General features: G+C 46.5%; 1 protein-coding gene across 2 annotated transcripts in view; it reads left to right on the plus strand.

Moving 5' to 3' along the window:
- Window positions 1-27,569, plus strand: part of PALLD (palladin, cytoskeletal associated protein) — a 304,188-nt gene that overhangs the window by 108,084 nt on the left and 168,535 nt on the right. For both annotated transcript variants that reach the window (XM_069493521.1, XM_069493522.1), the window contains exons 2-7: window positions 4,782-4,957; window positions 13,614-13,680; window positions 14,931-15,036; window positions 17,513-17,587; window positions 19,792-19,933; window positions 20,460-20,483. In XM_069493521.1, the coding sequence (XP_069349622.1) occupies window positions 4,782-4,957; window positions 13,614-13,680; window positions 14,931-15,036; window positions 17,513-17,587; window positions 19,792-19,933; window positions 20,460-20,483 (590 nt within the window). The remainder of the gene's footprint in view (window positions 1-4,781; window positions 4,958-13,613; window positions 13,681-14,930; window positions 15,037-17,512; window positions 17,588-19,791; window positions 19,934-20,459; window positions 20,484-27,569) is intronic.

Here is a 27,569-nt window from a genome sequence, read left to right on the forward strand (position 1 = left end):
AATAAAACATCTCCCATTTCATCCCCTCTGGAATGCAATCCAAGTTACAACAATAGCCGGTAATTACCTGCTGTAATTGTAGCAACAAAGTAGCTGAATGTGCACCTCTCGCTGTTCTACGTGCCCAGTTTCTCATTCTCAGGCTCTCTCTGGAATCCATTCTTTCCCCCGAAGCTTTGAAGGCTTGGAAGCATTCAGGACAAATTTTCACAATATAGGTAACTTTGAAGTGTGACTTGTCAGGTCATGCTGACTTATTTTTGTGGTTACACAGAGAATTGGTGAAAATGAATCTATTCTTTTTTAACTAACAGGTGTAAGTTGAGAACTTGTGAATGAGTGACAGAGGGTTGGGAGACTCTGTCCCCCTCGTAGACTATGAAATGTACTTCTGTCTGCTCTTGGGGGTGAATCACATGTGCAGAGAGCCAAAAGAACCAAAGTGACATTTCAGGTTGCTCTTGCAGTGAGCAATAAATAGGACAAGTGCACATCCTACTCTGCCTGGAACAGTAACCATTTATTTCTGTCATTATAAGTGGTTGCCTTTTTCACTCTCGGAAACTTCCTGGCTTGGACAATGGATTATGTGTTCATCCGAGTGTTTTCCAAAATGGGGAGAAACCCCAGTATTTTTATGTGCCATGGTAAAATGGAAGCTTGTCAATTAAAAAAAAAACATAGAAAATTCTTAGAATTAATAGGCAAGGATAAATGGGAGATTAGAAATCAGCATTTCCTGTTGATTCCTTTGTAAGAAAATAATATCTAAACAGACTGTTAAAAACAGGGATGGCACATATGTGCCAGCTCAGGTGCCAGCTCTAAGCAGTAGGTGGTGGCCGTCCAGGACACCGTTTGAGAAGGCTCTGAGTGAAGTCTGGGACCAGCGTGACATGGGGCTCGCCCCGTGCGATGTCCTTCAGAAGCACTGGAAAAGGTGGCTGTAAAACGTATGCCAGGTATTAGATGTCACTGTCGTAGAGTGAGATAGGATCTTAGTGATAATCCAAGCCAGTGTTTTCCAGAATGTGTTCCCAGAACTCTAGTCCTTCAACATAATTCTCGGAACACATGCTCCATGGTCGAGGAAGATTGAGAGTGATGGCTGCCATATTTCTCTCGTGGAAACGCAGTATATATTGGCACAGTCAAAGCCCTAAAAAATTCTGGAGTAAAGACAGATGTTTAACTTTGTTTAACCCAGTGCTTCGTAAACCTATTTGGCCGCAGAAACCTTTTCAATGTTATCTGTCAACTTGCTGCAGAACTGGTTTCTTGGGACACATTTGAGGAAACAAGGCTAGCCCAGCTCATTCCTCGCATTTCACAAATAAGGAGACTCAAGCCCCAGACAAGAGAGTGATGGGGCCACAGTCACCGAGCTGGTCCATGGACCAGGCGAAACCAGAGCAGGACTGCTGACCCCAGTCCTCGGTCCCTTCTACCACGTCACCAGCGTGAGAAGTATTCGGAAGCAGTCTAACAGTGCAACAGCTTCTGGCGGCACAGATATTTAGTGGAGGTTCCACTCGCCTGTTTTTATAGTTGCCGCTGAAGAGCAGTGATTAAATATCTGCATGCTCCTAGTGTCCAGACACTAAGCCACCTCTCATGGTCAAATAAAAAAACAAACTAAAATCATTTTTAAAGTTACTTTTATCTGGGCTGGTCCACCCCTCTGTTTTATCTTTTCTTAGGAGATAAAATGATTATTGAGGAAAGACTTGCTAGTCAGGAGTCTGGTTTTGGTTCAAAATCTATTTTATCATTTCCTGGGCTTTGAATTTCAAAAAGCCAATCTATTTATTGGTCCCTTTTGGGCCATAAGGTTAAAATACATCTGTTGTCCACACAGATTTAGCTATTGGCCTTCGAGCTAAGCAGTCATGAAATTACAGCCATAGTAAATTTAGACAAGGACTAATTTCACTCCGGTCTGCCTATAAATCCACATGACAGAATAAACATCCTGTGGCTTATGGTTAATGTGCACACGTGTAAAAAATTAAGAAATCTTTGGTGACAAGACAAAAAACACTCCATAAAAATTAATTGTTGTTTAATTGAGGACGTATAAAATGTAATACTTACAGATGGCCTGACTTTGAGCTTAGGAATAAACAAAATTGGTCTTGGGCATAACTTGCCAATTTCGCGTTGGTGGTTTTCGGGCTCGTGGCAGGCCCTGCCGTGCCTCCGGGGGCAAGGACGCCTGGAGAACGTGGCCAGTGCCGACCACTCATCCGTCAGTTTCTTCCCGTCCTTTATTGTCATCGTAATAGCGTTACAGGAACTGGTTGCTTTGGTTTTCTTCAAGCGTGGACTTCAGGAAGCCACATGGTTGCTTGGACTTTGGGGACAGGGACAGCTGGGGGCTCAACTTGCCGTCCTGCTGTCTCCTTGACATCCCTCTGAAGATAAATTTGCCCAGGAAGTGCAAATCAGTGCAGTTGTGAGGGAAAACGGAGAGATGTCTTCCAACATGTTTCCTCATGAGCCTAAAGAAACTGACTTAGAGGAGAAAATAAAAACTGTTTTGAAAAGTTTTTATTTAGCAAGCACCCCATTCTTTCCATTCACTGGCTCCCAACATTCGCCGTTCTGCTTAGCAAAGTCGGAGAGCGTTAGCCAAGGTTCGCTGATGAAGCTTTATAAGTGTTATAAGTCAGATTTGTTTCGTTTTAAAAGCCATATGTTTAAAATACGGTACGCAGAGAATTTCCATCAAACATAGCTGTGGTTCCATAAAATAAAAACAGCCAAAAGAAACTGTCACTCATAAAATCTATATTTCCTGCTAAGTGGTAGTATTAGAATAGATATTGTAGTCGACTTGTAAGCCAAGCTGTGCCATATGTGATTTTTAACATAAACTATTAGTATTCTGTACTATAAAGTATATATTATGCTTTGCAGTAAATTTGTTGGTTCCTTTCATTAGTTGGTTGAGTTTATTCTCATAAAAGTCAACAATTCTGGCCCCATCCTGTAGAATCCGCGTGCTTTGAGCGTTCCCAGATGTGTCTCCTGGCCCCGTCTGCCGTTCCGAGCCCTCTGCCAGCTGCCAGGGCCACACGGCACGTCAGGGAGGTCGAGTTTTAAATGTTCTCCGCCCCCCAAGAATGGAAGCGACTGGTGTTTTTCAAGGGCAGACATTTTCTCTGAGCAGCTGCAGTCCCCGATTTTGATTGTCCCCCGACCCCGATCCCTGACCACGCTGCCCTGGGACGGGGACAGATGCAGCCACTCCCCTCGAGCAGCTGGACTCAGCCCAAGTCAGCGGTCACATGTAAGCTCACCTTGAAATGTAGAAAGTGAACAATTAAATCCTGCACTTTTTAAATGCAAAACACCTTCTTGGATTTCAGTCCAGCCACGTCCTGCTGGTGCCATAACCTGATCCTTGAATTTTTGGCACCATCTCGTTTGTAGTCTGGAATGTTTGGAAAATCCTGAGAGGGGAAGAGAACCATTATGCAACAAAAAGAAAGAAAAAAAAATATATATATATATATATGTATATATGTATATTTTAACAACCTTGATTTCAAAATCCCAGCACAGAATGGTATAAAGAAATATGTCATCTTACAGAGCTTCGAATGCTACAACCTTTGTTTCTCCTACATGCTGTAATCCTTTATGGATAAAAGGGGAAAATTCAAGACTCATGAACATTGTCTCCTTTCCAATAAATTGATTGCCGTCTAAGTATTTTATCCAAAGCAAACTTAGTCTGCAAGTATGAAGCTGTAGCCAGCCAGCATCTCTGAAGCACTACACACTTCCCTGTGATGGAAGAACTAGGCTCATTAGGTAAAGCATATTCAGTGTATTTCCTTACGTCTGTAATTGGGTATTCTTCTGTTAGCCCCTACTACTGGTCTCATGAAGTGAGAAACCTGGCTTGGCTGACAGCTGTGTGCCCAATTAGCTCCTGGAGTGTAGCTGAAGTGCAGTCAGCGCTGTGATGGATGAATACATACATGATTGATGAATGAATGACTATGACCACATCTCAGCCATATTACATTTTATTTCCGGTCAGGGCAAAGTTATTTTCATACCCCGTTTATGGTCTTAAAATCTGACAACCAGTCCCAACTAGTTTATTCCTATATTAGCAACTCTTGCTCCGTCGGACGGGAAGGTGCCACGCACTCTCACTTTGCGAGGTTTGCTGCTCCGGTTTGCTGGGCTCCCCGTGGCGTGGCAGTTCCGTGGCTGCTTCGCGGCTGCACCAGGAACTAGACAGGAGGAATCGGCAGCTTTGTTAGAACATGTCTACATCCACAGGAACACGCCTGATGTAAGGCGAAGCTGAGAGTGTTAGGGACACTATCCGTGTGCTTTGTCATTGCTCCAGGGCAGCGAGAGTGTCCTATATCTAAAAATGCAATGACAACTTCATAAGGTTGCTGTGAAGATAAAAAATAGGTCCTATTTGCATATAATAGACATTTAATAAATAATGATTCTCTTTCCCTTCATTTGAATTTATGTAAACCCTTTGAATTTCTGTTCCTTTTATTTTGTGACTGAAATGGTCTGAGTTTGACGATGTCCCTTGTGTCAAGGCTGTTAAAATGTACGTGACACTTTACAAAGAAAACCCGTGGGGACTGCCCAGTCCTGAATGTCATGGTCTAGACGGAAGAGTTTCCATCAGTAACGTTGACACAGATGTTTTTCTTAACCAAACTCGTAGCTACTGCGTAGCATCCCGCCTGCACCTCCGCTCCGCTGTGTAAACCTCCTTCTCTCCCCCCGACCCCCAGGTGGTTCTGCGAGGGGAAGGAGCTGCACGACTGTCCCGACATCCAGATCCGCAGCGACGGGGACCTGCATACCCTGGTCATAGCGGAGGCCTTTGAGGACGACACAGGCCGCTACACCTGTCTGGCCACGAACCCCAGCGGCTCGGACACTACGTCTGCTGAGGTGTTCGTGGAAGGTGAGGGGGGCCTGGCGAAGGGGGTCTCATGGCGTGAGCGGCGCAGGGCTCGTCGTGGGGGCGCTTTCCTGTGCCAACGGCACGGTGGCGCGGCTCAAACCTCCTTTCTCACAAAAACTTCACAGACACATTGAATAGTTCTGACACTGAGGCACACACCCGTTATCCCTAATGTCAACATTTGTTCCTTTTAATTTAAAAAATTTCAGCTATGTTAACTTAAATTTATTTAAACTGTAAAGTACCCAACTTATTTTTATCTTTCCCTAGTAAATAAAGTATGGGAGCATAATTGAAGCACTGTACCAACAAAAGTTACACTATAAAGGATTTAGGAAATCATTCATGGGAATCGTAAGTGATTGAATATTTTTAAAATGCTCTCAGTTTTACTAAATTCTAGAATTTTGCCTCTTTTGTTAAGACTCCATGATTCCTGCTAAATACACCAGGAACTTGCAGTCGCTGGGCGAGAATGATTTCAAGACTCGGTGTTGAGTTACAGAGGGGTTGGCAGAGAATGGAATATTTCTATTGTGTTTGTTTTTGACAAGACTCAGCACCTAAGCAATTGGAAACCTTGGTATCAAAGTATCAGAGTTTACGTTATTATTGTGTTTTGATCAATACCAATAATTTAAAACAGTTGGAAGTGTTTTAAGCACTACAGTCCCTAAATCCATAAATTGGTGAGCACTCTGTTAATTGGTTGCTTTTCAAAATAATAATTAAAATATAGAAAGTAGATTAAAATCCTTGAGGTCTGCACTACTTTAATCTTCATTTTTTAAAACCATTCAATAGTACTGAATTTCTTTATTATTTGAAATGGAAGAAAGCAAGATGTGAACTTATAGCTCCTTCGAGAACTGACAAAAAGAATTTAGTTTTAAAAGTAACTGTTACTGATGACTAAAAGCAGGTACCTTTCCTTTTAATAAAATGACCCTCAACACTCTTCTTGGAGGCAAACGTTGTCAGGCTCCTCAAGGGACCTTGTCCTTTAATAACAGCAAAATTCTATATGTCACAATGATTAATACTTATGTGGCACTTATAAAATACACACACACACACACACACACACACACAGAGATAGATACATAATCATTCAAACTTTGCCGGAAGCCTAAGACTGGCGTCCCCCTAAACTGAGACCCAGAGAGGGAAGAGGGTCTCGCCCCAGGGCCCATGTTCTGAGCCACCACATGGCACTGACAGGTATTTCAAGGTGCTACCTGAGTGAAAAATGAATGACAAAAAGATTTTTAGCATTTCACTAATGAGGCAGCAGTATTACTCATGGGTGGGCTTCTGGCAAAATTCTTGAAGCATTTTAGAAATACAATGAAGGAAACTTAAACTTCCGTAAAAAACCTATCTGCTAATGATGGGATTTGTCTCCAAATTCAAGTTCAGACAGAGCACCTTTCCACGCAGGGCTTCATTCACTTGCAGGATTGCTGGACATACGGCGGGTTTTTGAGTGTGCTGCTTCTGTGATACAGATGCTAACTGAGATCACATTAGATTAAGTAAGAGCCTATCACCTTAATTCAACCAACATTTATGTACAGCAAGAACCGTCTCTACAAAAAATAGAAAAATTAGCCGGCGTGGTGGCACACGTCTGTAGTGCCAGTTACCTGGGAAGGCTGAGGCAGGAGGATCGCTTGAGCCCAGGAGTTGGAGGTTGCAGTGAGCTATGATGACGCCACTGTTCTCTACCTGGGGTGACAGAGCAAGACTCTGTCTCAAAAAATAAAAGAAAAATGGTGCTCCAGGCAGAGGGAGCGTGCAGAGGCCCCGATGGGGACGGCCAGCTGTGCCCAAGCAGCAGGAGGACGTCAGGTAACCGGGGCATCCCAGGGCAGGGGCAGCTCAGAAGGTCGCACCTCAGCCCCGTTAGGTGGGACATGGGGCCTTGAGGTCACTGGCAGCAGTTTGGCCTGCATTCTAAATAAAATCTCAAATCATGAAGGATTTCAACTGGCTTGTATTTTTAAACTGTTGCTTTGGCTTAAAACTGGGCAGACCAGTTGGAAGCGGATCGCAGCAGGACAGAGGAGAAACGGTGCTTCAGGAAGGCACAGCGGTAAGTGGGAGGAGAGTCGGGGTCAAGGTGGAGTTCGGAGGTGGATCCAGAAGCCGCGGTGGTCAGACAGGAGGGTGAGGGGACAGAGGGACCGGGTGTGACTGTGGATTCGGCTCTACCCTGCGTGGCCCGCGCTGCCAGTCTCTGCCGCGGGGCAGCCTGGAGAGGAGCAGATTAGGGGACAGAGGGAGTGAGGGTCTCTTTTGAGTGAGCTGAGTTGGGATCTGTTTGGAGAGCAGGCAGATGTGTCCGGTCAGTCGAGGGACATTCACATGCAGAGCGCAGAGCGGGGAGACTGTTGGGGACCGCAGGGTGTCGATGGCAGCTGAAGCCGTGGGACTGGCCCTGACGCCAGAAAGACCAACCAGGGAGAAAGGTGACAGGGAAGGGCAGGGCCTGATCCCAGCCTGGGACACCCCTGCACGTGGCTCGCCGCTCGAGGAGTTGCCAGCAGAGGAGGTTAAGGAGGACGAGCCCCGGGTCAGAGAGGAGCCCAGCAGAGAGGTGTAGGCGGGGAGAGAGAAATCGCTTCCGAAGGAGGGGTTGGCGCCGTGTCCGCTGCTGGGATCCGGCCAGAGGAGCTCGAGGAGGGAGCCCTGGATTCGCAGCATGGGACGCTGTGGGTGATTTGAGAGGGGGCTTGAGGGACGTGGAGAGGCACAAAGACCACGCACCAGGGGGTGAGGAGCAGCAGATATTTAACGATAACTTCTTGGGACGTCCTGCTTCACCGCGGCAGAGACGCGGCCAGTGTCTGGGAGGAGCGTGGGGTGGAGAAAGGTGGTTTTGTGCGGTTTGCGCGTCAGGCAGGAGCTGCTAGAGCACGTTTGTGGGTGATGAAAATGGTACAAGAGAGAAAAACAGATGCTTCGGGAGGAGGGAGGGCAGGATGTGGAGTCTCTAGAAAGGAGAAAGGCGCAGAACCTGCCCACGTGTACCCCGGGGGGGCCCTCGAGGACTCGCTGGCAAAGACGTTCTGGAGAATTTCCTGTGTAGACAGGAAAGATCAGCGTGAACACGCGGAATCAGAACAGACGTCTCGCGTTTCCCCGCTGCCTCCCCCAGGATTGGACGATGGCTCGCAGACCCTTGTAGCTTCACAGCTCCAGAGAGGGCAGGACGGGCCACAGTGCCGGGAAGGAAGCTGGATTCCACCGACCGTGTGGCCGGGGCGCCTCGGGGCCAGGTGGAGGGGAGGGCAGGCACCACAGGGGACGCGCGTGACGCGGTTGGCACGGCCTGTCGACACACGTTCTCAGTGCTCCGAGTCGGCAGGCAAAACGTGCACCCCTGGAAGTGACGTTGGAGCAGCTGTGCTGTGACGGGTGTACGGCTCCAGCTGACCCCAGGCGGACGCCAGGACCACTGCCGCGCCGCTCCTGTGCTTGGCCGGATTTGGAGAAGCCGGAGGATCTAGGCATAGCTCTGGCCGTTCTTCACAACATTCATTTTTAAATGACTTTTCGTAGTGTTTCTGGCCGTCTTCGTTCCTCATTCCGTGACCTTGAGCGGTTGCTCACAGCTCTGAGCCTGCGTTTCCTCACCGGGAGATGCTCACATTGCCGTGAGGCCCGGTGAGTTCATCCAGGGCAGTGCCCGGTGCAGGGTGGGCTGTTGCCACCGGTACAAAACTTGCACGTTTTTATTTCTAAAAATGAACATACAGAGATGAACAGAAGTTATAAAAGCCACGTCTAATCCCACTGCCTTGCGATAGTCACTCTTAACATGTCGACCTTTCCAATCTTCTTCCTCCACGTGAGTAGGTATATTTTTGCTCTATAAATTCTTTTGTACCCTGCTTTTTAAAATTTAACCTATTCTGTCACTAGCATCTACCCCTGTCATCAAACATTGCTTAAAACTCATTTTGATTGAATTGATGAATCCTTTATAGCCGTTCATCATTTATAAAGTGATATGTCGTTGACGTTGCCTCAGTCACTCTTGTCTGTGAGTGATTCCTGCTGCGCCCGTGATCATAGCAACCGAGTTAGAAGGGAGGGAGAAAGGAATGAGAGACAGACACAGTCACTCTGAAATAGTAAAAGGTAAAGCAGGTGCAGAAGGATAAAGTCCGTGACTCAGGTCAGTAAAGTCACTTAGGGATTTAAAACACATATATGTATATGTGTTTTTAATAGTTGATATCTACCTCTATGAAGACTGCCTATTTCCTGAGGCTGAAGCTATATGATTTACATCTAGTTTTTTGCCATTTGGAAATGTATGTGTTTTTAAATTAAGGATCAGATAGACAAAAATAAAAATAATTAGAACACAGTGTTTTCATGAGTGTGGGGAAATGGATGTTTTGCTATATTGTAATTTTATACATCTTTCTGGGCAGATGCAAAAAAAATAAATCTATCTAATGATAATGGAATGATAAAATTATGATAAATCCACACAAATTTGAAGCACCCACTAGAAAATCATAAAGTACGTGTTTATTTATTGACACAGGAAAGTGTTTCACAGCATAGTACGTGTGAGGGGGAGGCAATAATTGAACAGTAGGTAGAGCATCGTCTGACTTTTGAAAACATATTTATCACTTATCTACATACACATGGATAAACTTTGAAATGATATGCTCCAAAGTATCTGAATTGCAGTATTCCAGGTGACTTTTCTCTTTCATTCTTGCTTTTGTGTATTTTCTAGATCTTTTCTTAAAAGAAAGTATTAACTTGGGTAAGTTTTAAAAACGGAAAGGGAGCTCCTTCTGAAGTGAAGACCGAGGCTTGCGTGACACTGCACTGGTGCCCCTGCCAGCCGGATCAGTGGCCTGCGATCCCTTCACGGGGTGCAGGAGTTGAGGATTTAGGAAAACAGGGCGAGTTAAGATTTAGGCAGGTAAATATTAGGTGAACAATGATGGTAACTGCAAGGACTAGAACATGCAGCTCTTTTGCATTGGAGCCTGCATCAGAATCTGAAAGTGATGGGTGATAAACAGGGGGGAAATGTTAACCTGAGACCGGGTGTTTTCTCCTGCCGGGCAGGTGCAAGGCGGATGGCTGGCAGGAGGACAGGGTGGGGGTGGGAAGAACTGCCCGGGGGAGGGAGGGAGCCGCTGCAGAGGGGGAGATTTGATCTGCCACCGCCTGCAAGAGCTGCCCTGACACCTGAGCCACAAGGTGACATTGAGATTTCACAAGGGTTGGACAGGTGTGCGAAAACCAGCAAACGTGTTCTTATTCCGGGACAACAACCCTTTTGGTCCTTTCCCTTTCTCTGAAACTCAGCTAGAAAAAAACGCAGCAAGAATGGCTTTCTAAATGGAGGTCGTCGGAGGATTTTTCTGTGTGTGTGTGATGATTTCAATGTTTGGAATCAGGTGAAAAATAGCGATTTCTCTCCCCAGTTTTTGGCCACTCTGAGAGTGTCTGTGATAACTTCCATATGGCTTTTGCCACCCCTCCCCTTCTCCCAAACCCTTTTATGACTCCAATAAAATGGTCTCTCGGGTGACCCCGACCTGATGGCCGAGTGTTCCCTGGCATTTCCTGGCGCAGCTCTCCCTGCCCTCATCACAGCTAAAGGTGTCCTTGTCTGCAACCTATTTTTGAGGGTTTGTTGTTTGTTTTGCCCAGTTTCCCCTCTTCCCCCAGTTAACTCTGCATAATCTTCCCCGCCCACACGCAATGGCGCGGCAACCAACTCCAAGCGCAGCGGCCCCGAGTTCCAGACCCCGCACGACTGTCTGGCCCGGCCTCCCGGCAGCCCCCCTCTGCTCGCACAGCCTCTCCCTGTGCCACGCGGGCTTCGCCGCTCCCGGCTGCGCTCGCTCACCCAGCCGGCGAGAAAGTCCCGAGGAACACGGGCGTGCGCGGCACAGGAGGGTCACGGTAGGAGGGAAGGGCACGGATCACGAGTTCAAACTGCGCGAGTGCACTTCCTGTCACCACTGCTTCAAGTTACGTGACCTCACTCGAATTACATAACCTCTTGGTCCTCAGTCATCTTATCTGTGAATTGGAACTCACTTCCTGCCGAGGTCCACTGTTATGGTAACTAAATGAAGTAGAGCACTAGCAGACTCACAGTGGGGTGGTCAAAAGTTGGTAGTTCGCTTCCTAAGCCCACGTGAATTCTCAGGGAACTAACGACCTCCTGGCAGGTGTGACACTATAGGTGACGTGAGGGTATTGACGGGAGCACTGGGAGTTCAGAGAAGAAAGAGCACAGAGCAATGCCTGGCTGACCTTGAAGGAGAGGACATCGGGAGGGACTGGAGGCCGAGGCAGGAGGGTCACTTGAAGTCAGGAGTTCAAGACCAGCCTGAGCAAGAGCGAGACCCCGTCTCTACTAAAAATAGAAAAATTACCCGGGCGTCATGGTGCACCTGTAGTCCCAGCTACTGGGGAGGCTGAGGCAGGAGGATCGCTCGAGCCCAGCAGTGTGAGGTTGCGGTGGGCTGTGATGAAGCCCCTGCACTCCACCCTGGGCAACAGAGCGAGACCCTGTCTCGAGGGGAAAAAAAAACTGGGTAAGGGTTTCCTAGGGAGTGAATACTATAATTTAAGGTAAAAATATGGAAAACAAGCAAAGTGGGAAAGCCCCCACCTTCTCTGGGTCCAGTGGAGCCTTCCTGCCACCGTCCTTAAAATTGCAACCCCTGGCCGGGCATGGTGGCTCACGCCTGTAATCCTAGCCCTCTGGGAGGCTGAGGCGGGTGGATGGCTCGAGGTCAGGAGTTCGAGACCAGCCTGAGCAAGAGTGAGACCCCATCTCTACTAAAAATAGAAATTATCTGGCCAACTAAAAATATATATAGAAAAAAATTAGCTGGGCATGGTGGCGCATGGCTGTAGTCCCAGCTACTCGAGAGGCTGAGGCAGGAGGATCCCTTAAGCCCAGGAGTTTGAGGTTGCTGTGAGCGAGGCTGACGCCACGGCACTCACTCTAGCCCGGGCAACAAAGTGAGACTCTGTCCCAAAAAAAAAAAAAAAATTGCAACCCCTCCCGCCACCTGCCCGGCACGGCCTGTGCCCTCCCCTGCCTAGCGCTGTCCCGTCTCACCCCCCGCCATGTCGTGTGTTTATTTCTCATGTGTGTTCTCACGAGGGCAGGAGTGTGTGTGTGTGTGTGTGTGTCTTCCTCACCGCCACCCCCTTACCTGTGGAGCACACACACCAGCAGGTTCAGCTCTGTGGCTCAGGGTTCCGTGCCTTGAAGTGCAGGAGGTTCTGGCAAATAAAGCTAGAAAATCAGGTTAGAAATCGTGAAGTCCATTAAATGTCAGGCTTGGGGGTTTTTAATTTACTGAGTGGAGACTCAAATCATCTGCTTTCTTTAACAACAAACGTGTACTCTAGGAACATTAATCTGATGTAGCACAGGTGAATTTGAGAGGGAGAGAGATGGGAAGATAAGATAAGAGTCTGTGTGGTAGCCCAGGAACCAGGTGAGGAGAGCCTGCACTGGGTGGTGGTTACAGAAATAAATAGGAAGGGACAGCAAACATTCCAGCAGAATTACCTAAACATGACTGTTTTCAATGTCAATAAAAGGCTGGAAAACATACTGCAGTCGGGCCACGGGAGGGAGCACGGGCAGCCGGCCAAGGGAACCGAGTGACGCACGTATTCTGCGTCTACTGATGGCAAAAGTAGCTAATTGCAAAGCATGTATATCGCACGAATCCATCGGTATCATTATGCACAGTAATGTATGTATGTTGACACAAAGTATTTAACTTATCTGAAAAAATGCAGACCGGACTGTTTACATGTGCAGAATGGTATGTACAAAGGTTCCCACTGATTGTGACTGTTATGTCACACAATTCTGTGCTATTTGGTTATTTTTCTATAAACATGTATTATTTTATACGGTAACTTAAATAACCCAAGTTAAATATATCTTAGAAACATCAAGACTATACTTTTAACTCTTGCAATTATTTTAAAATCTATCATCTAAAATCTCTTGATACAAAATAGGTAGACATTAAAATCTGAGTGCAGTTTATTTACATTTTGACTAAAAGCTGATACAGTGACCTTTTGTGTAGCAACAGTAACGACGCCAAGGAGTTTGGGAGAGCCTGGTCCAAACCCAGAGGCCCCTCCTTCAAGAGCGAAGCCACTGCTGCACTTGATCTTCCCCAGAGGCAGACGGCATCTTCTGGTTAATGAGAAATGAAGATATTAATAGTCCACACTCCGTAATCTGCTGGACAGGGCTGCGGTTTGAGCGCGTGGACATTTCTCACACAGACACATTAAACACGTGTATTCCATAGTTCATGAGCCGTTTAAAAGTGGGGCTGTGATGGCCACAGTGATAAAAACAAAACCAAAAATAAATCTGCCATTAAAAGCATATTGCTTTAAAGAAAACTGTTTATCATAATTCTTTTTAATAATGCTTTTCTGAAGAAATGGTCCAATGGAAAATGGTCTAAACCTGAATCATTCTCTATTCCATTGTGTAATTAGGTCAAAAACAAGAATTTGTATGTTATTATTTAAAATGAGTAATATAATTCTTTGAATTCTTATAAATACTGCTGACGTCTTAACTTTGTCGTTATCTTTGATGCTTCCCCAGGTGCCAGTTCAACAGATTCTGACAGTGAAAGTTTGGCTTTCAAGTTAAAAGCTGGAGTTATGCCACAGTGAGTGCCTGCAGTTCCATCAGTTGTTCATGAACAGAGAACGGCAGCAGGATGCTTGGGGTCTGGGGCTGTGCACACCGTGCTTTGAAGGAAAAGGTCAAATGATGTCAATCAGAGATCAGATATTTGAAGTTCAACCGCATTTTTTAACTTACAAATTTGAACTATGAAGTCTGCATGTCGTCATTGACATGCCCAAATTTAACCATAAACATTAGTTTCAAAGACAGCTCTCTAACTGATTAGAAACATACGAAAAGAGCTATCACATTGACAGAAAATCAGTTAAATCATTACTAAAACGTAAATGAGAACCAATTCATCTATACAAATTGGAAAATATCTAATTAGGCCAGAAATGGATTTTCATTCAGGGAAAAATCTATTTCTATTTAGATCTTGTACCTGACAAATCACAGAATTTAGTTATTCCTACAAAGACATGCGGGCTATTAATAAAATGTTAATAGCTTAATTATTTAGCAAAGATAAAATCTACCAGAAATTTGTAGAAAACGTCATTCATATTGAGACTATGATAATAAATTCCTTTGATCTGCTAGTATATACATGGCAATTATACACATTCAGCATCAAATAGTCACAGCTGCTAAAGGGACCTTATAAGACCACGTACTTTCCCACCCCTGATTTTAGATAAGAAGGTCAAGTTTAGAGAAGTTACATGACTTGCTTGAGACAACACTGCCAGCTACTTGGACAGCTGGGCCTGGAACCAACTCTTCTTGATCTTTTCTCTACACCTCACTAACTTTTATACACTAGGAAAAGACAAAAATCCCAAGATACTCTCAACAAAATTAGAAACCAGAACAAAGAACAGCTGCTAGACTTAAAACAGACAACCAAAACTTTCAGTTAAATATAGGACCCCACCCCTAAACATTTCAAATATCTGCTGACTGGTAAAGATTGGACTTTTCCCAAATATTTTATCTTAAGACTTTCAAGTTTGATACTTTGGAATCGTCAGCAATGTCTGTGTTACATCTCGCTGCTTTTCTTTTATTCGTGTGTTGACTTTTGCTAAACGTCTATTGGATGCAGTCTGGCCATGTGCTGAGCGCAGGAATTCTGGCCGTCGGCCCCGGGTTCCCGTTCCTAAAGCAACTGCAGTTGAAGTGGGTTGGGCATGTGAAAAGAAACCCTGCTCTTATGAGGAAGTGCTTCAAAGGATGGTTCCTGCTAAGAAAGATTCTGACTTGAACACTTGCCTCCCTGTTTTCCAGAGCTCAAAAGAAAACAACTTCTGTGTCCTTGACAATAGGAGCGTCATCTCCAAAGACAGGGGTGACCACAGCTGTGATCCAACCACTGTCTGTCCCTGTTCAACAGGTAAGTGCGCCTTGGCCAGCGCCTGCGAGGAGGTGAGCTCATGAGCAGACTTTGGTTTTAAGAATATAACTTTGATTCTAACTGGTATACTCCCTCGAAATAGTTCCTCCACGGAAACAGAACTGGGAGGAATGAAAATGGTAGATGATGCTCTTCCTTCTCATCCACCGAAAATAATCTCTAACCACGGCCACACCACCCACTAGTCAGCATCTGCATGTCTACTGGGAACCTCTTTCCCGGCCAGCTGATGATCTGACTAAATGGTGTCTGTTTTAGCCATAACTGTTTCTTCCCTCACATATGCAATCTCTTCATGTAGCCAAATTCATTGGCTCATTTCAAACAAATTAAAAGGCAAGAAAAGTCCACATGCCAACAAAAACCTTTCCCATTCCTAAAATCTAAACAGATAAGAAAAACAACTCAAGTCCCTTGACTTCACCACGCTTTTTGTTCCTGCTTTCATTTCATTGCAAGACTGCTTTGGCCAGGAAAGAACGATACTATAATCTACCAGAAAGTAATTATGGCAAACTTAACTTTGCAAACACAAGCAACATGAACTTTTTTTAAAAAAGTAAAAACTGTTTTATCTAAATGTCTCTAAATCATGATGATATAATGAATATCATTAAAGACAACACCCACAGAGGGGGTTTTTCCCCACACTCTTGAGGTGTGAACTCAGTCCTAACTGGTGACTGTGTCCTGCGGCCAGCACTCATTTGTCATCGGCCTGTATGACCCGCCGAGTGCTGAGGGGTGCTTTAGTAGCTACAGTGTGTGACGTGCACTCCTCGATGTGTAGAAAAGGCAAACAGTAGAGAAAAGTAGCTACAGTGTGTGACGTGCACTCCTCGATGTGTAGAAAATGCAAACAGTAGAGAAAAGACATTTGTGCTCATAAAATTGAATCAAGAAGGATAAGGTACTACAAGATGGCATATAACATAAGCATTAAACCCTACACCAGAGTGAGTTTTACAGAAATATTTCTGATTAAATCAGTGGGGTTTTATTGGAGGGGGTGTGTGTGTGTGTTTGATGTCTAAATATTGATAAGTTTCTATTGAATGCTTAGCACTGAGCTAGGAGTTTCAAGATAGGAAAAGAAAAAGTGACCAGCCCCATTTCCAAACAGTTTACAAACCAGTCTGAGAAACAAGAAATCCACACGAAACACTTCTTGGCTAGGACAGAACGTGTTGAGGTGTGACCGAGGAGCCTAAGAACGGAGAGATGTGCGTATCGTTCTCGTGCAAAGAGCACGTTTCTAAGTTGTGTAGGTTCTACAGGAACACTGGGTGGAATGCGGTATGTCCATCCCACATGTACAGCCAGAAGCATGACGTGCTCAGGGACTCCGTCACTTGGTGTCGTGGGCAGCGTGACATCCAGGTCAGGGCTCCGGAGCCAGACTGCCGGCTTTGACCCCAGTTCTGCCACTTCCTAACTAAGGGACCTCAACAAATGGTGTCATAGAGACTGTGCCTCATTTATTTATCTGAAAATGAAGGTAATTTTACCACCAGTCCCACGGGGTTGTCGTGGAGACTCAGTGAGTTAATCTTCATGTGAAATTTAGAACAGTACCTGGCCCAGAGTAAATACTATCAAAGTGTTCACGTATTCTTTGGACATAAAAAAACAGTGACAAGCGAAACCCAGACCTCCTGAGTCACAGGCCAGAGGAGAGTCCTCCAGGCGTGGGGACAAGGCCCGCTCCCGCCCGGCGTCCCTGCTCCTCTGCCGGCGGCCACGGCGCCTGCGGCGGGTTCAGGCACAGTCCCGGGCCACCATCTTCTCGGGTTGAGATGCTAACAACCACTTATCTAAGTGAATGAGTCCAGATTATTTGAAAATAAGTGTTTGTGCACAAAGAAATATTTTCCGTTCATGACTCTTAAATCCTTACATTTCCCCAGAGACGAGTGCCATTCAATCAGTGTTTCGGCACCTTTATTTTGTTTTTTGCACATCAAGAAAAAAATAACATATATTCCTTTCCCCTTCTTTTCCTATAATCCCTGTATCAAAAAAACAGTGGATGTTAAAAATAAGATAGGTAGACATTCGATAATTTACTTTACCCTCCGCTGCCAGTAGCTGATGCTTTTAATGTAATGAATCCAGGCTGTACTTAAATAAAGCGTGAGGTCTGGGAGGACTTTGGAGACCCCTGTGAAGTCCCCCACGCAGAAGCCCATTTGGTAATAGCGTTTAGCAGCGCAGCTCCCCGAGGCCGGGGAACTTTTACCCCGAGTGTCCTTTTGAGCGGAGCGGAGCAACAGCCGTGGGCTGGGGAAGGGGACCGAGGGCTGCGGTGTGGGGGCCGCGGCCATGTGTGGCGCAGCTTCGGCCGCTCGCTCTGCTGGGCGGGGCGGGGCGGTCCCCGCAGCGAGAGGCTGCTGGAGCCCGTCTGTCCCGCAGTTTGTGTATTTGGAATTTGACCCGTGCGCCTCTGCTTTCTCAGGTTCAGAGTCCAACCTCGTATCTCTGCCGACCGGATGGAACCGCTGCCGCCCACCTTCCTCCTGTTTTCACAAAGGTCTGACATCTGGAAGTCTCGTTCCCTGCGTTTGCTGGGTCCTCAGATCCCACCCACGCGTGGCTTCGTGGGGCCTCTGTACAAACTAAAGTGAACAGATTAGCAGGCTGATTATCACGGTTACCTTTGAGGCTGACTAGATGGTGTTGAACAGCCGTTGTGTGACAGTAATCTTGTGACAAGTCTAAGGAGGTGTGTGTGGGCAGGGGTCTCAGTGTCAGGGACTTGGTGCGTGACAGGAGGGCCCTGGCGTGCACCCTGAACACCCAGGCCCCGGGGTCTGCACCGCGAGATCGGCCTGCCGGGTGCAGCCCCCGGGGCTCCACGTGCTGTCTCTTGTGGGGTCCTCGTGTCATCCCAAGGGTCTCCTGGCGGCTCGCTGTGTTTGGCCGTGGCTTTCTCCGAGATAGGAAAAGTTTGTTCCAGGAGGGGCCAAGCTGCAATCCCGGCATGATTATGGAGCTTCGGCTGCGTGAGTTCCTGGGCATCTGCCCACGTCCTACATCTCGGACTTCCCAACACGGAAAACAGTGCATCATTTTAGGGATAAATCAAAGTCTCCTTTGGTGCCTCAAAGCTTGAGGGTGAAAAATACTTGGGTGCCATTTGCAGTGTCCCGTGCGTGGCTTCTGGACAAGCCTGGAGACAACTAACACTCTGCCTGCCGTGTGGGCTGTGTCTAACCCAGGCCGGCTTTGAGCACGGCGCCACGTAAAGCAGAACCCTGCAGTCGGTTCATGAAAATCGTGCATGTTGATGTTCTTATTGTTACAGTTAATATTGACAGTTTAATTCTAAAAATGTGGATTGTGTTGCATGTAACTCATGCACAGAAAACAATAAAACATAACAAATTAGGATCATTTTGTTTTAATAAAACACCGTGGCCCCAGGGCAAATGTTATTTTCCAGTGTGGCCGTCACCGTGTTAACAGGTTGACCCACAGAAACTGGACCCCGTGACTAACACCGTGTTGGGATCCACTAAATTCCGTCTTTTCTGGACCCAAAGTTAAAAAATTGATTTAAAATCAGAGACTTTCTACATTTTAAAAATAAGGAGAAAGAATACAATCAGAAATGGTTGATAATCTTTTCACTTGGAAGAAAAAAGTCTTTCTTGTTACCTCCCAAAATTCTCATCAAATACCTTCTCAGATGCCACATGAGGGTCTCTGGTTCTCCTGCTGACGCCGTGGGCCTGGAGCTTCGCGGCTCCACACACTCACAGCAGGACACCTGCCATGGGGACGTCATTTATTGTCCCCTCAGATAATTCAGACCAAACCAGACAAAGCCCACACACACTTTCTGGTGTAAATCTGCTTGCTTTTGGTCCATGGACCGGTAAAGTACTTTATCACAATTGAATTACTTTAAGGGTCCTGCGTGCTTTACGTTGGGTCCAGTACTCTACAATCAAAAAGTTTAAACGAGCCCCTTGCCAGTTAATCCTAGAGGAAGAAGAGAGAGGATTCATATGCAGGAGCTATCAATGTCCTGATATTTAATAACAAGTATAAAAGCTTTACCTCTCTGTACCTGTAAAGCCAAATTAATTTCTAATCTGTTGGATCGTGAAGATTTATTGGTCTGGAGTTGGAGTGGGGTGAGGGACAGACAGCAAAGGCAGCGGCAGGGAGGAGGAAATGAAGGGAGAAGGGAGAAAGGCCGCAGGTTTATGATCTTACTCAGAATCTCAAAATGAGAAAATGCCGAAGCCCATGTGCTTAGCAGACCTGACGTAGGAAACCAGGCGGGCAGAGGCTGTGCGGAGAACAGACATGAAGGGGTCAGAGCACGCAAGAGCAAATGCGTGCGTTTTTTCTTTTATCTGGCTTTCGTGAGAATGCACGTTCATTTGGAGTGCGGTAGTGTTAAGAAGTGTGCAGATGGAGAGAGGTAACAGTGGTGACCAGCAAATTCCATAAATTCGGAAGAGTCGATGCAAATTTGCGGACAGGCCAGAGAGTTCTGCAGGGCTCGTGGCAAACCTCACTCATTTCATGGCACGGAGACCATGAACAGCCATTGGTCGGTGGGTGCAAAGGTGTTTGTCCTCACCTGAGTTAGCGGCCGTTATTTCGTGATGCATTTTGTATTTAGTATTTTGTCTTTTGTGTATAGTTTAGATTTTTATTCTGCCCTGTGAAATTGCTGAGAAACACAGAGACGTCTGAAGGGTGCGTCTGCCTTGATTTCAGGAGCTGCAGAGCGTGGCGGCGGCCGAGGGCCAGGTCGTGGTCCTGGAGTGCCGGGTGCGGGGCGCGCCCCCGCTGCAGGTCCGCTGGTTCCGGCAAGGGAGCGAGATCCAAGACTCTCCGGATTTCAGAATTCTACAGAAAAGTAAGCAGAGACACCCATTTCCCCAAATCCGACCGTTTTATTCTCTCTAACTTTAGGAAAACGAGGAAGGGCTGGGTCATCCAGATGAGTTGGATTCTATTTCAGAGCGCGGTCAGACCAGATGATCCACACCGTGTGAGGGCTAGGAAAGTAGAACTGTGGCCCCTTGGAAACACTGATGACAGTTATATGCTCCTCCTTCAACAAAAGTGCATATGTACATCAGGACTCAAAGTTGAGTAACTTAGGAGGTTCACAAGCTCCTAGCTCAACACCGAACTGCAGTTTAGAAACCTTCCTAGAGTGTGGTGTTACTAGAGTTCCAGTTTCTGTCTTTCTAGAAATACAAGCTGATCCACTGTCACTGTCACTGTGTCTTTTGTATTGCGGAGTTTGACTGTGACGTTTCTGCAGACAGTCCCGGCAAGGCTGTAGAAACGGGTCGGTAGGTTTGTTATGGGATGGAACCTCATTCTAACACTTTGTTCTGATTTATCTTATTTTATTTTTTTCATGTGTCAAACAGAACCCCGATCTACGGCTGAACCCGGTAAGAACCTCTCTGTGCGGGGAGGGAGGTAATGTGTCTTTGGGTTTCAATAGTTCTTTGTCTCTGCTTTAGAGCCGTAAGCAGGACGATGTTTTTGCAGTTCCCTGGAAACGCGAAACCCCTTACAGACAATATCTTCTTTATCTTGGGGTCTGCACGCTGCATTTTACATCAGCTTCTTTATTAGTGAAACATTAAGTTCCATTCAGACAGGAAGGTCAGGCTTTTTAAAATATGGTCTTTTATGCTCAGAAAGCCAAGTGAGCTGACGGTGGAAAAACATCCTCCTAAAATTCCGGGAGAAAAGCGCAATGTGCTGCTCACTGCCCTGAGCCGGCCACTGGGCTCCTCCATCGCTCTCAGCGGGGGAGGCCCTCGGTCAGGGGCAGGCGGCCCTCGGTCAGGGGCAGGCGGCCATCGGTCAGGGGCAGGCGGGCCCACGGTCAGGGGCAGGCGGGCCCCCGGTCAGGGGCAGGTGGGCCCCCGGTCAGGGGCAGGCGGGCCCCGGCGGGTCTCCTGCGTGTGCCCTGGGCTGTAACTTCTGCTGCTCTGCATGAAGGAAGTCATCGTGCCCTGGGCCCCCTTAACCACGGGTCACCTGGCCTCGGCAGAGCGCTCCGAGCCCCAGAAGCCCCGGCCGACGGCTCTCCGGCCTCAGACTCCTCGTGTATTTACGAGTCCTCGAGGACTGACACAGTGTTTGTAGAGGAAACAAAACTTTTACAGAGGTATTTCCTAGTACATCCTCCCTGAGACTATTCTCTTGTGTGTTTTTCCCATCGGCAAAGTCACGGTGCCACTTACTTCTTAGCGAAGGGTAGAAAAACAAGCTGCTTTCCTGTCTGTGCCTCTGCCCCGTGTCGAGCAGATCTTGCCGGATGTGTCTCAGGAGCCGTGACCCTGCTCTGACCCTTCCTGGGGACGGGAAGGTTCTCTCTGGGCTTCTACGGGTCACATTCTGAGGTCAGCCCCTGAACCTCTCGCACCTGCGTTTGGGGTTTTAAAAGCACTTGTGTGGCCCTATTGGGGTCCCCAGCGCAAGGGAGGCTGAGTAGCGCCCTTGGGGAAGAACTGCAGTGGACCCACTGTCCGCTTGTCACGAGCCACCACTAGAGCAGGCCACCGCCGAACGGGCCAGCCACCACGTCAAACACCGCAGTCCCTTTCCTGACTGTGGAAACACACTGCGCATCTTGTCTGTGACGTGTCTTTGTGTGAAATGGGGTGATGCTAGTTCCCTGACACATGGGACTTCTGAGACTAGATCTGCTGCATCAGCTAGGACGGACATCCTGCAGGGAGGTGAGACACATCTTTTGCTTTTACTGTTTTAAGTAGACTTTAAATGTAAATAAAAGTAAAAGTAGGAACTGAACATCTCTTTTATCTGTGAGAAATAGCTGATTGTGTGAAACAAACCTATAAAGCAATTTATGTCTTTTAATGTTTTATGTACAAGTAAGACGGAAATCTTGAGCCAACAATTCTGCGAACATTATTACTGGAACGGATTAAGGCTGCTTTTGATGTTGCATTTTGGACTCTGAGCAAATTCGTGCAATTCATTGTTCATCATGCTGTTAGCCGTTGTCATTAAATGGACATTCATTAAACGTATGTCTCCCATAATCTAGGCTGGAAAATCATAAACTAGCCATCATCTAAAAATTCAAAACACTGGTTAGAAACTGCAGTTTAGTTTTGAGTATGTACATATTTGAAAATTGGAAACACCCGGAAGATACTGGCTAATGAGGAATAAGTTTGGATAAGGAGGGAGAGCCCACACCCCACTCCCCACCACCTCGCCCCTCACTCTGTAGACACCCCCTCTCTTTCACTTATAGTTTGCTGTTTTGCTTCTAGGATATAGTTTTGATCGTGAATTATTTAATAAAATTCATCCTAAGCAGCTTCATGGAATCACCTGACCTCTAGAACGTGCTTAAATGCCTTTTGGGTTAAGGTGGCGAAATCATGAAGAAAAGAACAAGACAGGGCAGGCCTTCCTTTCAAACCCCTTCTCCTGGCAATGTGTGAAAAGGTTTCCTCTCCATGTTCACTGAATTTTCTTGTTTTTATTTTCCCTTTAGTTAGATCTGGAAGTATTTAAGAAAACAGACTCCTCCATTCCAACCACAATAATAGCGTTTGCTGAAAACAAATTTTTCTTGGCAGAGAAATATTTCAAGCTAATCTGTCAATATAAGAAAAAAAACATATATAGTCAGGAGCTGTTAATAACTAACACAGCAAATTTTCCCTGCCCTCTAGTGACGTCTCCGCAGTTCCATTGACCGTGGCACTGTGAGGACTGCTCCTTCTCCCTCGCAGGGAAGCGTCACCAAGCTCCACGCCGGGAAATCTGCAGTTGGCACTTGGCACGCAGCACTAAACACAGTCTCTGATCGCATTGTTTAAACAAACAGAAAAACCCTCAGGCACATGAATGACTACTCGAGGGACTGCTTGTGTGTGTGGTTATGAGCAAGAACCTCAGAACAAGCAAATGTTAGAGCATATTTGTGCTTACAGGAAGCTTTGGCGTGCCTGACAAAACCAGGTCTGATTCTTCTACGCGCTGCCAAGTGTTTCCCTTGCGTCGACCTTGAAGTTGCCGTGTCAGGGGAAAAAGCAAAATAAATATGACTGTCTACTCCCCATCAATGAGCTGATGGGCTGTTATACCTAATGGACCCCTGACCTGTTCGACTGTGTAGAACTTACCAGTTGCAGGAACTGGCTTCCCGGTAGCTCTTTTTTAGCCCCTGTGCCGTGGACAGGAGAGAAACAGACACGACTGCAGTACATCTGAGGCAGGAGACAAATTTTACAGGACCAGGTCAGGGATATTTTGCAAATGCTAAACATAAATAGCCTTTGAAATTCAGGAAAATATTCAAGCTTTCAGATTGTATCACCCACCCTTTGTCCTGTCTCCCCTTCTCCTGACATAGTCGCTGCCTCCTTGGTGGCCGGCTTTTGTGAGAGCTCTCTCTGTCTCTCTCCTCTCTCTCTCTCTCCCTCTCTCTATCTCACACACACAAACACACACCCTCACTCTTCCCTCCTTCTCTTCTGCTCTTTCTCCATCTCCATCATTCTTTTAATCTCTTTTTTCTCTTCTCTTTAATGTCCTTCCCTATTCACAGGCAAGATGTTTTAGTTCTAGAAATGAAATTGAAATTCCCCAGTAGATAGCCCCATTGGCGATCAGCTATGTAGATAAAGGACACAGCAGGTTCCCTCCCAATGCCTTTGTGCAGCTGCAGCAGGTTTTTCTTGTCACCGCGTGTTGCATCTGTCTGATGTGTTTTACACGCCCGCTCTGTCTAGACAGCAGTCAGCTTGCTTCACAGACCTTTGCAGACTGCTTTGTGAATTAACAGCTAGTCGGCCTACTTAAGACCAGCATCCGTTTGTCACCGTACCTGCTCTGGCCTTCTTTGACATGCTGACTCGACACTGACTGAATTCTTCAACGCCCCGTGCGGGGGTGGGGACGGGAGACTCACTGGACAGCTGTGAATGCTCAGGCTCTTACTCAGCTGTCTGCAAACGGCCGCAGACCGCACTGAGCTACTTCTGTGTCACTGTCTAACGGCACGCAGAATTGCACACACAGAGCGTGGTTGGAGAATCACACATATGAAAGCGTGGTGCCTCCTGCTCTCAGTGTGAATCTGTGCTACCCAGTGTGCTCCATCCTAGGTCTTGCACGGTGGAGTTCATGTTTGAGTCTGTGATTCAAAGCCAAGTAAATTATCCTTAGCTAATTGCGCGAGGTGTTAAGTTGTGGGAGGGCAGTGCCGGGGCTGTTTGTTGAGATCCCGGTAGGTTGTGCACAGGCAAAAACTTAATGCAGGTTCCCAAACTGTGTGACAAGGTGCCCCAGAGCGGTGCACCAAACTGCCAGGGCTGCTGTAATATATGTGAAGTTTTTGATGCAAACACATCGAGAGTTGACATCTGACAGATATGACACAACTACTAGCTTGAAATAGTTCAGAATTTCAACATTAGATCACCCTCCACACTTTTCTACGACATCATATCTTTGTGAAGCTGAGTTTTTGACGAGTGTGTGATAAAAAGCAAGTGCCCCGTGAAGATGCTCGTGGAGCGTGCAGGGAGGCTGCTTGCCCAGCCCGGGGCCAGGAGAGGCTGCACAAGCCCTGCACACCCACACTGCCCTCAGGGAGTAGGTGTGGTTGCTTAAGAATAAACTAATATCTTTCTTTCAATTCATGTGTATTTTCTCTAACAGTAACTAACTAGCTTAGACACAAATACTTATTACGTTCTTCGGAAATAACTACATAATAAATGGAACTATTATTAGGTATGCCTTTTAGGAGTACCATAAAAGAATTACTAAGATATTTAGGGTTCCATGAACCAAGAAAGTTTTTTTTCAGTCTTTGCGGGGAGGGGCGGACTCCAGGCACATCCGAGGGCACCCCACAAAGAAAACTGAGAGGCTGTTTGAACCCTAAAGCTGAACGTGCCTCTTCCTGCTCTCACCTTCTAGAATGCTGGCCTGTGAGCTTTGCCTGCTTGGCAGAGGCTGAGGGACTTTTCTCTGAGCAATCTGAACATCCCAAGAGAAAAAAAAAATTCATAGATAATGATCTGGGAGTTTCTCCTACAAAGACGCCACCTAGCTTATGCTCCAGCGAGGCCAAAGCTGGCGTGTTCCTCTCTCGTGCTCCGAGCGTCTGGTCAGCTCACAACCATGTCAGAGAAGCAGAGATGAGAGAAATGTCAGAAAACCTCTAACATGAATGACGTAGAAGAAAAAAAAGCAACTTTCCTGAAAAGCAACTTAGAGAAAACAAATTTGCATAGGGAAAAAAATATTAATGTAAGACAAAACTAAATCTCTCCTCAGGCAGATTAGAAAATCAGTGCATGCAAGAAGTAAAAATGAAAAGCTATTTTAAAAAAATGGAAGGGGAGGACATTTGGAAAACAAAAAGGGTTCTTGGAATGAAAAGGCTGGTAGCGGAAATCAAAGTTGAGAAAATGTCCTTCAAAGTAGAGCAAAAGGAAGAAGAAGGGACGTAAGAGAGAAATGGAAGAAAATTAGAGAAAGCAGAGAACCAGCCCAGGGTTCCAGGAGGAGAGAAGGAAGAAGAGCACAGACGGGATTATCAATGAAGTGATTCAAAAAATGTCCCCGAACTAGAAGCTATCAGTTTCCAGATTGAGAAAACCCACCAAGGGCACGCTGTTTGGCACAAACTCAGAGTGGTGCACGTCATCGTGAAATTCAGAATATCTGGGACAAGGAGGTCACATGGCAGGTGTCCGGGGAGAAGACGTCAGGTGCTGTCAAACTGTCAGGATCAGAACGGCGCAGACCCTCTCCGAGGTCACACCGGACACAGAGACACAGTGAAACACGACCTTCCCAATGCTCATGGAAAATTACCTCCAGCTTAAGATTCTACACTTTGGTTCTATATGAAGATCTAGAAAAGATATTTTCAGACTTGCAGGGTCTCAAGACTTTTCCTCCACCAACCTTTACGGAGGACATGCTCCCCCGTGGGAGACCAGCCCAGACAGAGCAGGCTGGGGAGGGGGTTCGGAAGCAGGAGCCCAAACGTGAGCAAGAGGCAGCGGGACCCCGGGACGGTAACAGCCGTGCGTCAGGACGAGGGCTGAGTCCGAGCCGGAGCAGTGTGACTGCAGAGACAAACATGTTTCGTCACCGAGAGCTCCACCGCCTCTGGCTGTCCCGTCTGGTCCTCGGGGGGCAGAATGGCAGGTGTCAGCTTGGCCAGATCCTCACCTCTGCTTGGCCTGCCCTGCCCTCCCCTCCCTGCACCGCCACCTGCATCAGCTGAGGACATTCACTTCACTCCACAGAAGCGTCTGCTTCGGCTCAGTCCTCCCATCTGGAAGTCACCATGTTGAGCTGAGAAACAGGAAACACGGAGACCCCTCCTCCACCAACTTCCCCCTGGCTGTCCAGTTCCCGCCGCCCAAGCCCCCCAGACTGCCCACGGCCCCAGCCCGACCCTCCCCAGGACCCGCCCTCGCCCGCAGACGACCCCGCTGGGGCTTCCGCAAACCTTCAGGGGAGCTGGAGCTGGTTTGTGGCCCAAGGTGATTCCCGGGAGCTTGTTTCTAACAGTGACGAGGCTGCCTTTTCTTGGCATAGCAAGATTGGCGCTTGATACCCAACTTTTTAAAACTAAGGAATGCATTTCTTAAGGATACACACAGATGGAGCAAACATATAAAGAAAATGAAAGGAATTATTATCTCAGTAGAAGAAGACAAAATTGAGGGCGGCACACAAGGCATTTCTAAAGCGTCGGTGATACTGTGTTCCTCAGGCTTAGGATGGATACACAGGGGCTCATTTCGTTGTTATTCCTCAGACTGGACATTTTAATATCCTTCTGTACACATAATGGGGTTCACAATTTTTAAAAATCCTTTATAAATGCTAATAAAACCATTGCATTTGTCCACACTGAATTTCGTCCTGTTGATTTTACCCCAGAGCCCTTTTTGGTCAACTGTGTTGGCCAAACCGTGTGGTTTGAAAGGTGAAATCTGGCTTCCTTTTTAGTTACTTGGGGGGAAAAGGGAAGGAAGACATTTATGAAAATGACCCCTTATTGCTCAGGGGACCCAGTAATCTTATCCTTGCTGCTTCATCATTGTATGAGTTTTCACTAAAAAAAAAAAAATGGTTTTTATTTGTGTTTAACAAAGTGTTAAGTATGTCCAAGAAAAATGAAATTCAGGGTCTCCTTCTGGGAGATATTACTGTGATTAAGTAATTTTTAGGTAACTGCAAAGAACAGAACTTTTCATCAGTAAAAATGGTTTCTGATTTAGTAATTTAGTATCTGCCCTCAAGTCGAAACCATGGGAAATCAAACTCAGGAAAACCGGATTAAAATGGATCATAATTAAAGTTATTAAACTTTAAATGTTTCCATTTATACTAAAATTTTTTTTAGTACAGATAAGTAAGCTTCTAACTCCTTTATTTGACATGAGCAGTCATTTCCTGGTTTCCATTCCTTCCCAAAATTTATTTTACAGATGTTGTATAGGTCTTTG

The sequence above is a fragment of the Eulemur rufifrons genome, chromosome 18 (assembly GCF_041146395.1).
Source record: "Eulemur rufifrons isolate Redbay chromosome 18, OSU_ERuf_1, whole genome shotgun sequence".
In the NCBI taxonomy this organism is placed as follows: domain Eukaryota; kingdom Metazoa; phylum Chordata; class Mammalia; order Primates; family Lemuridae; genus Eulemur; species Eulemur rufifrons.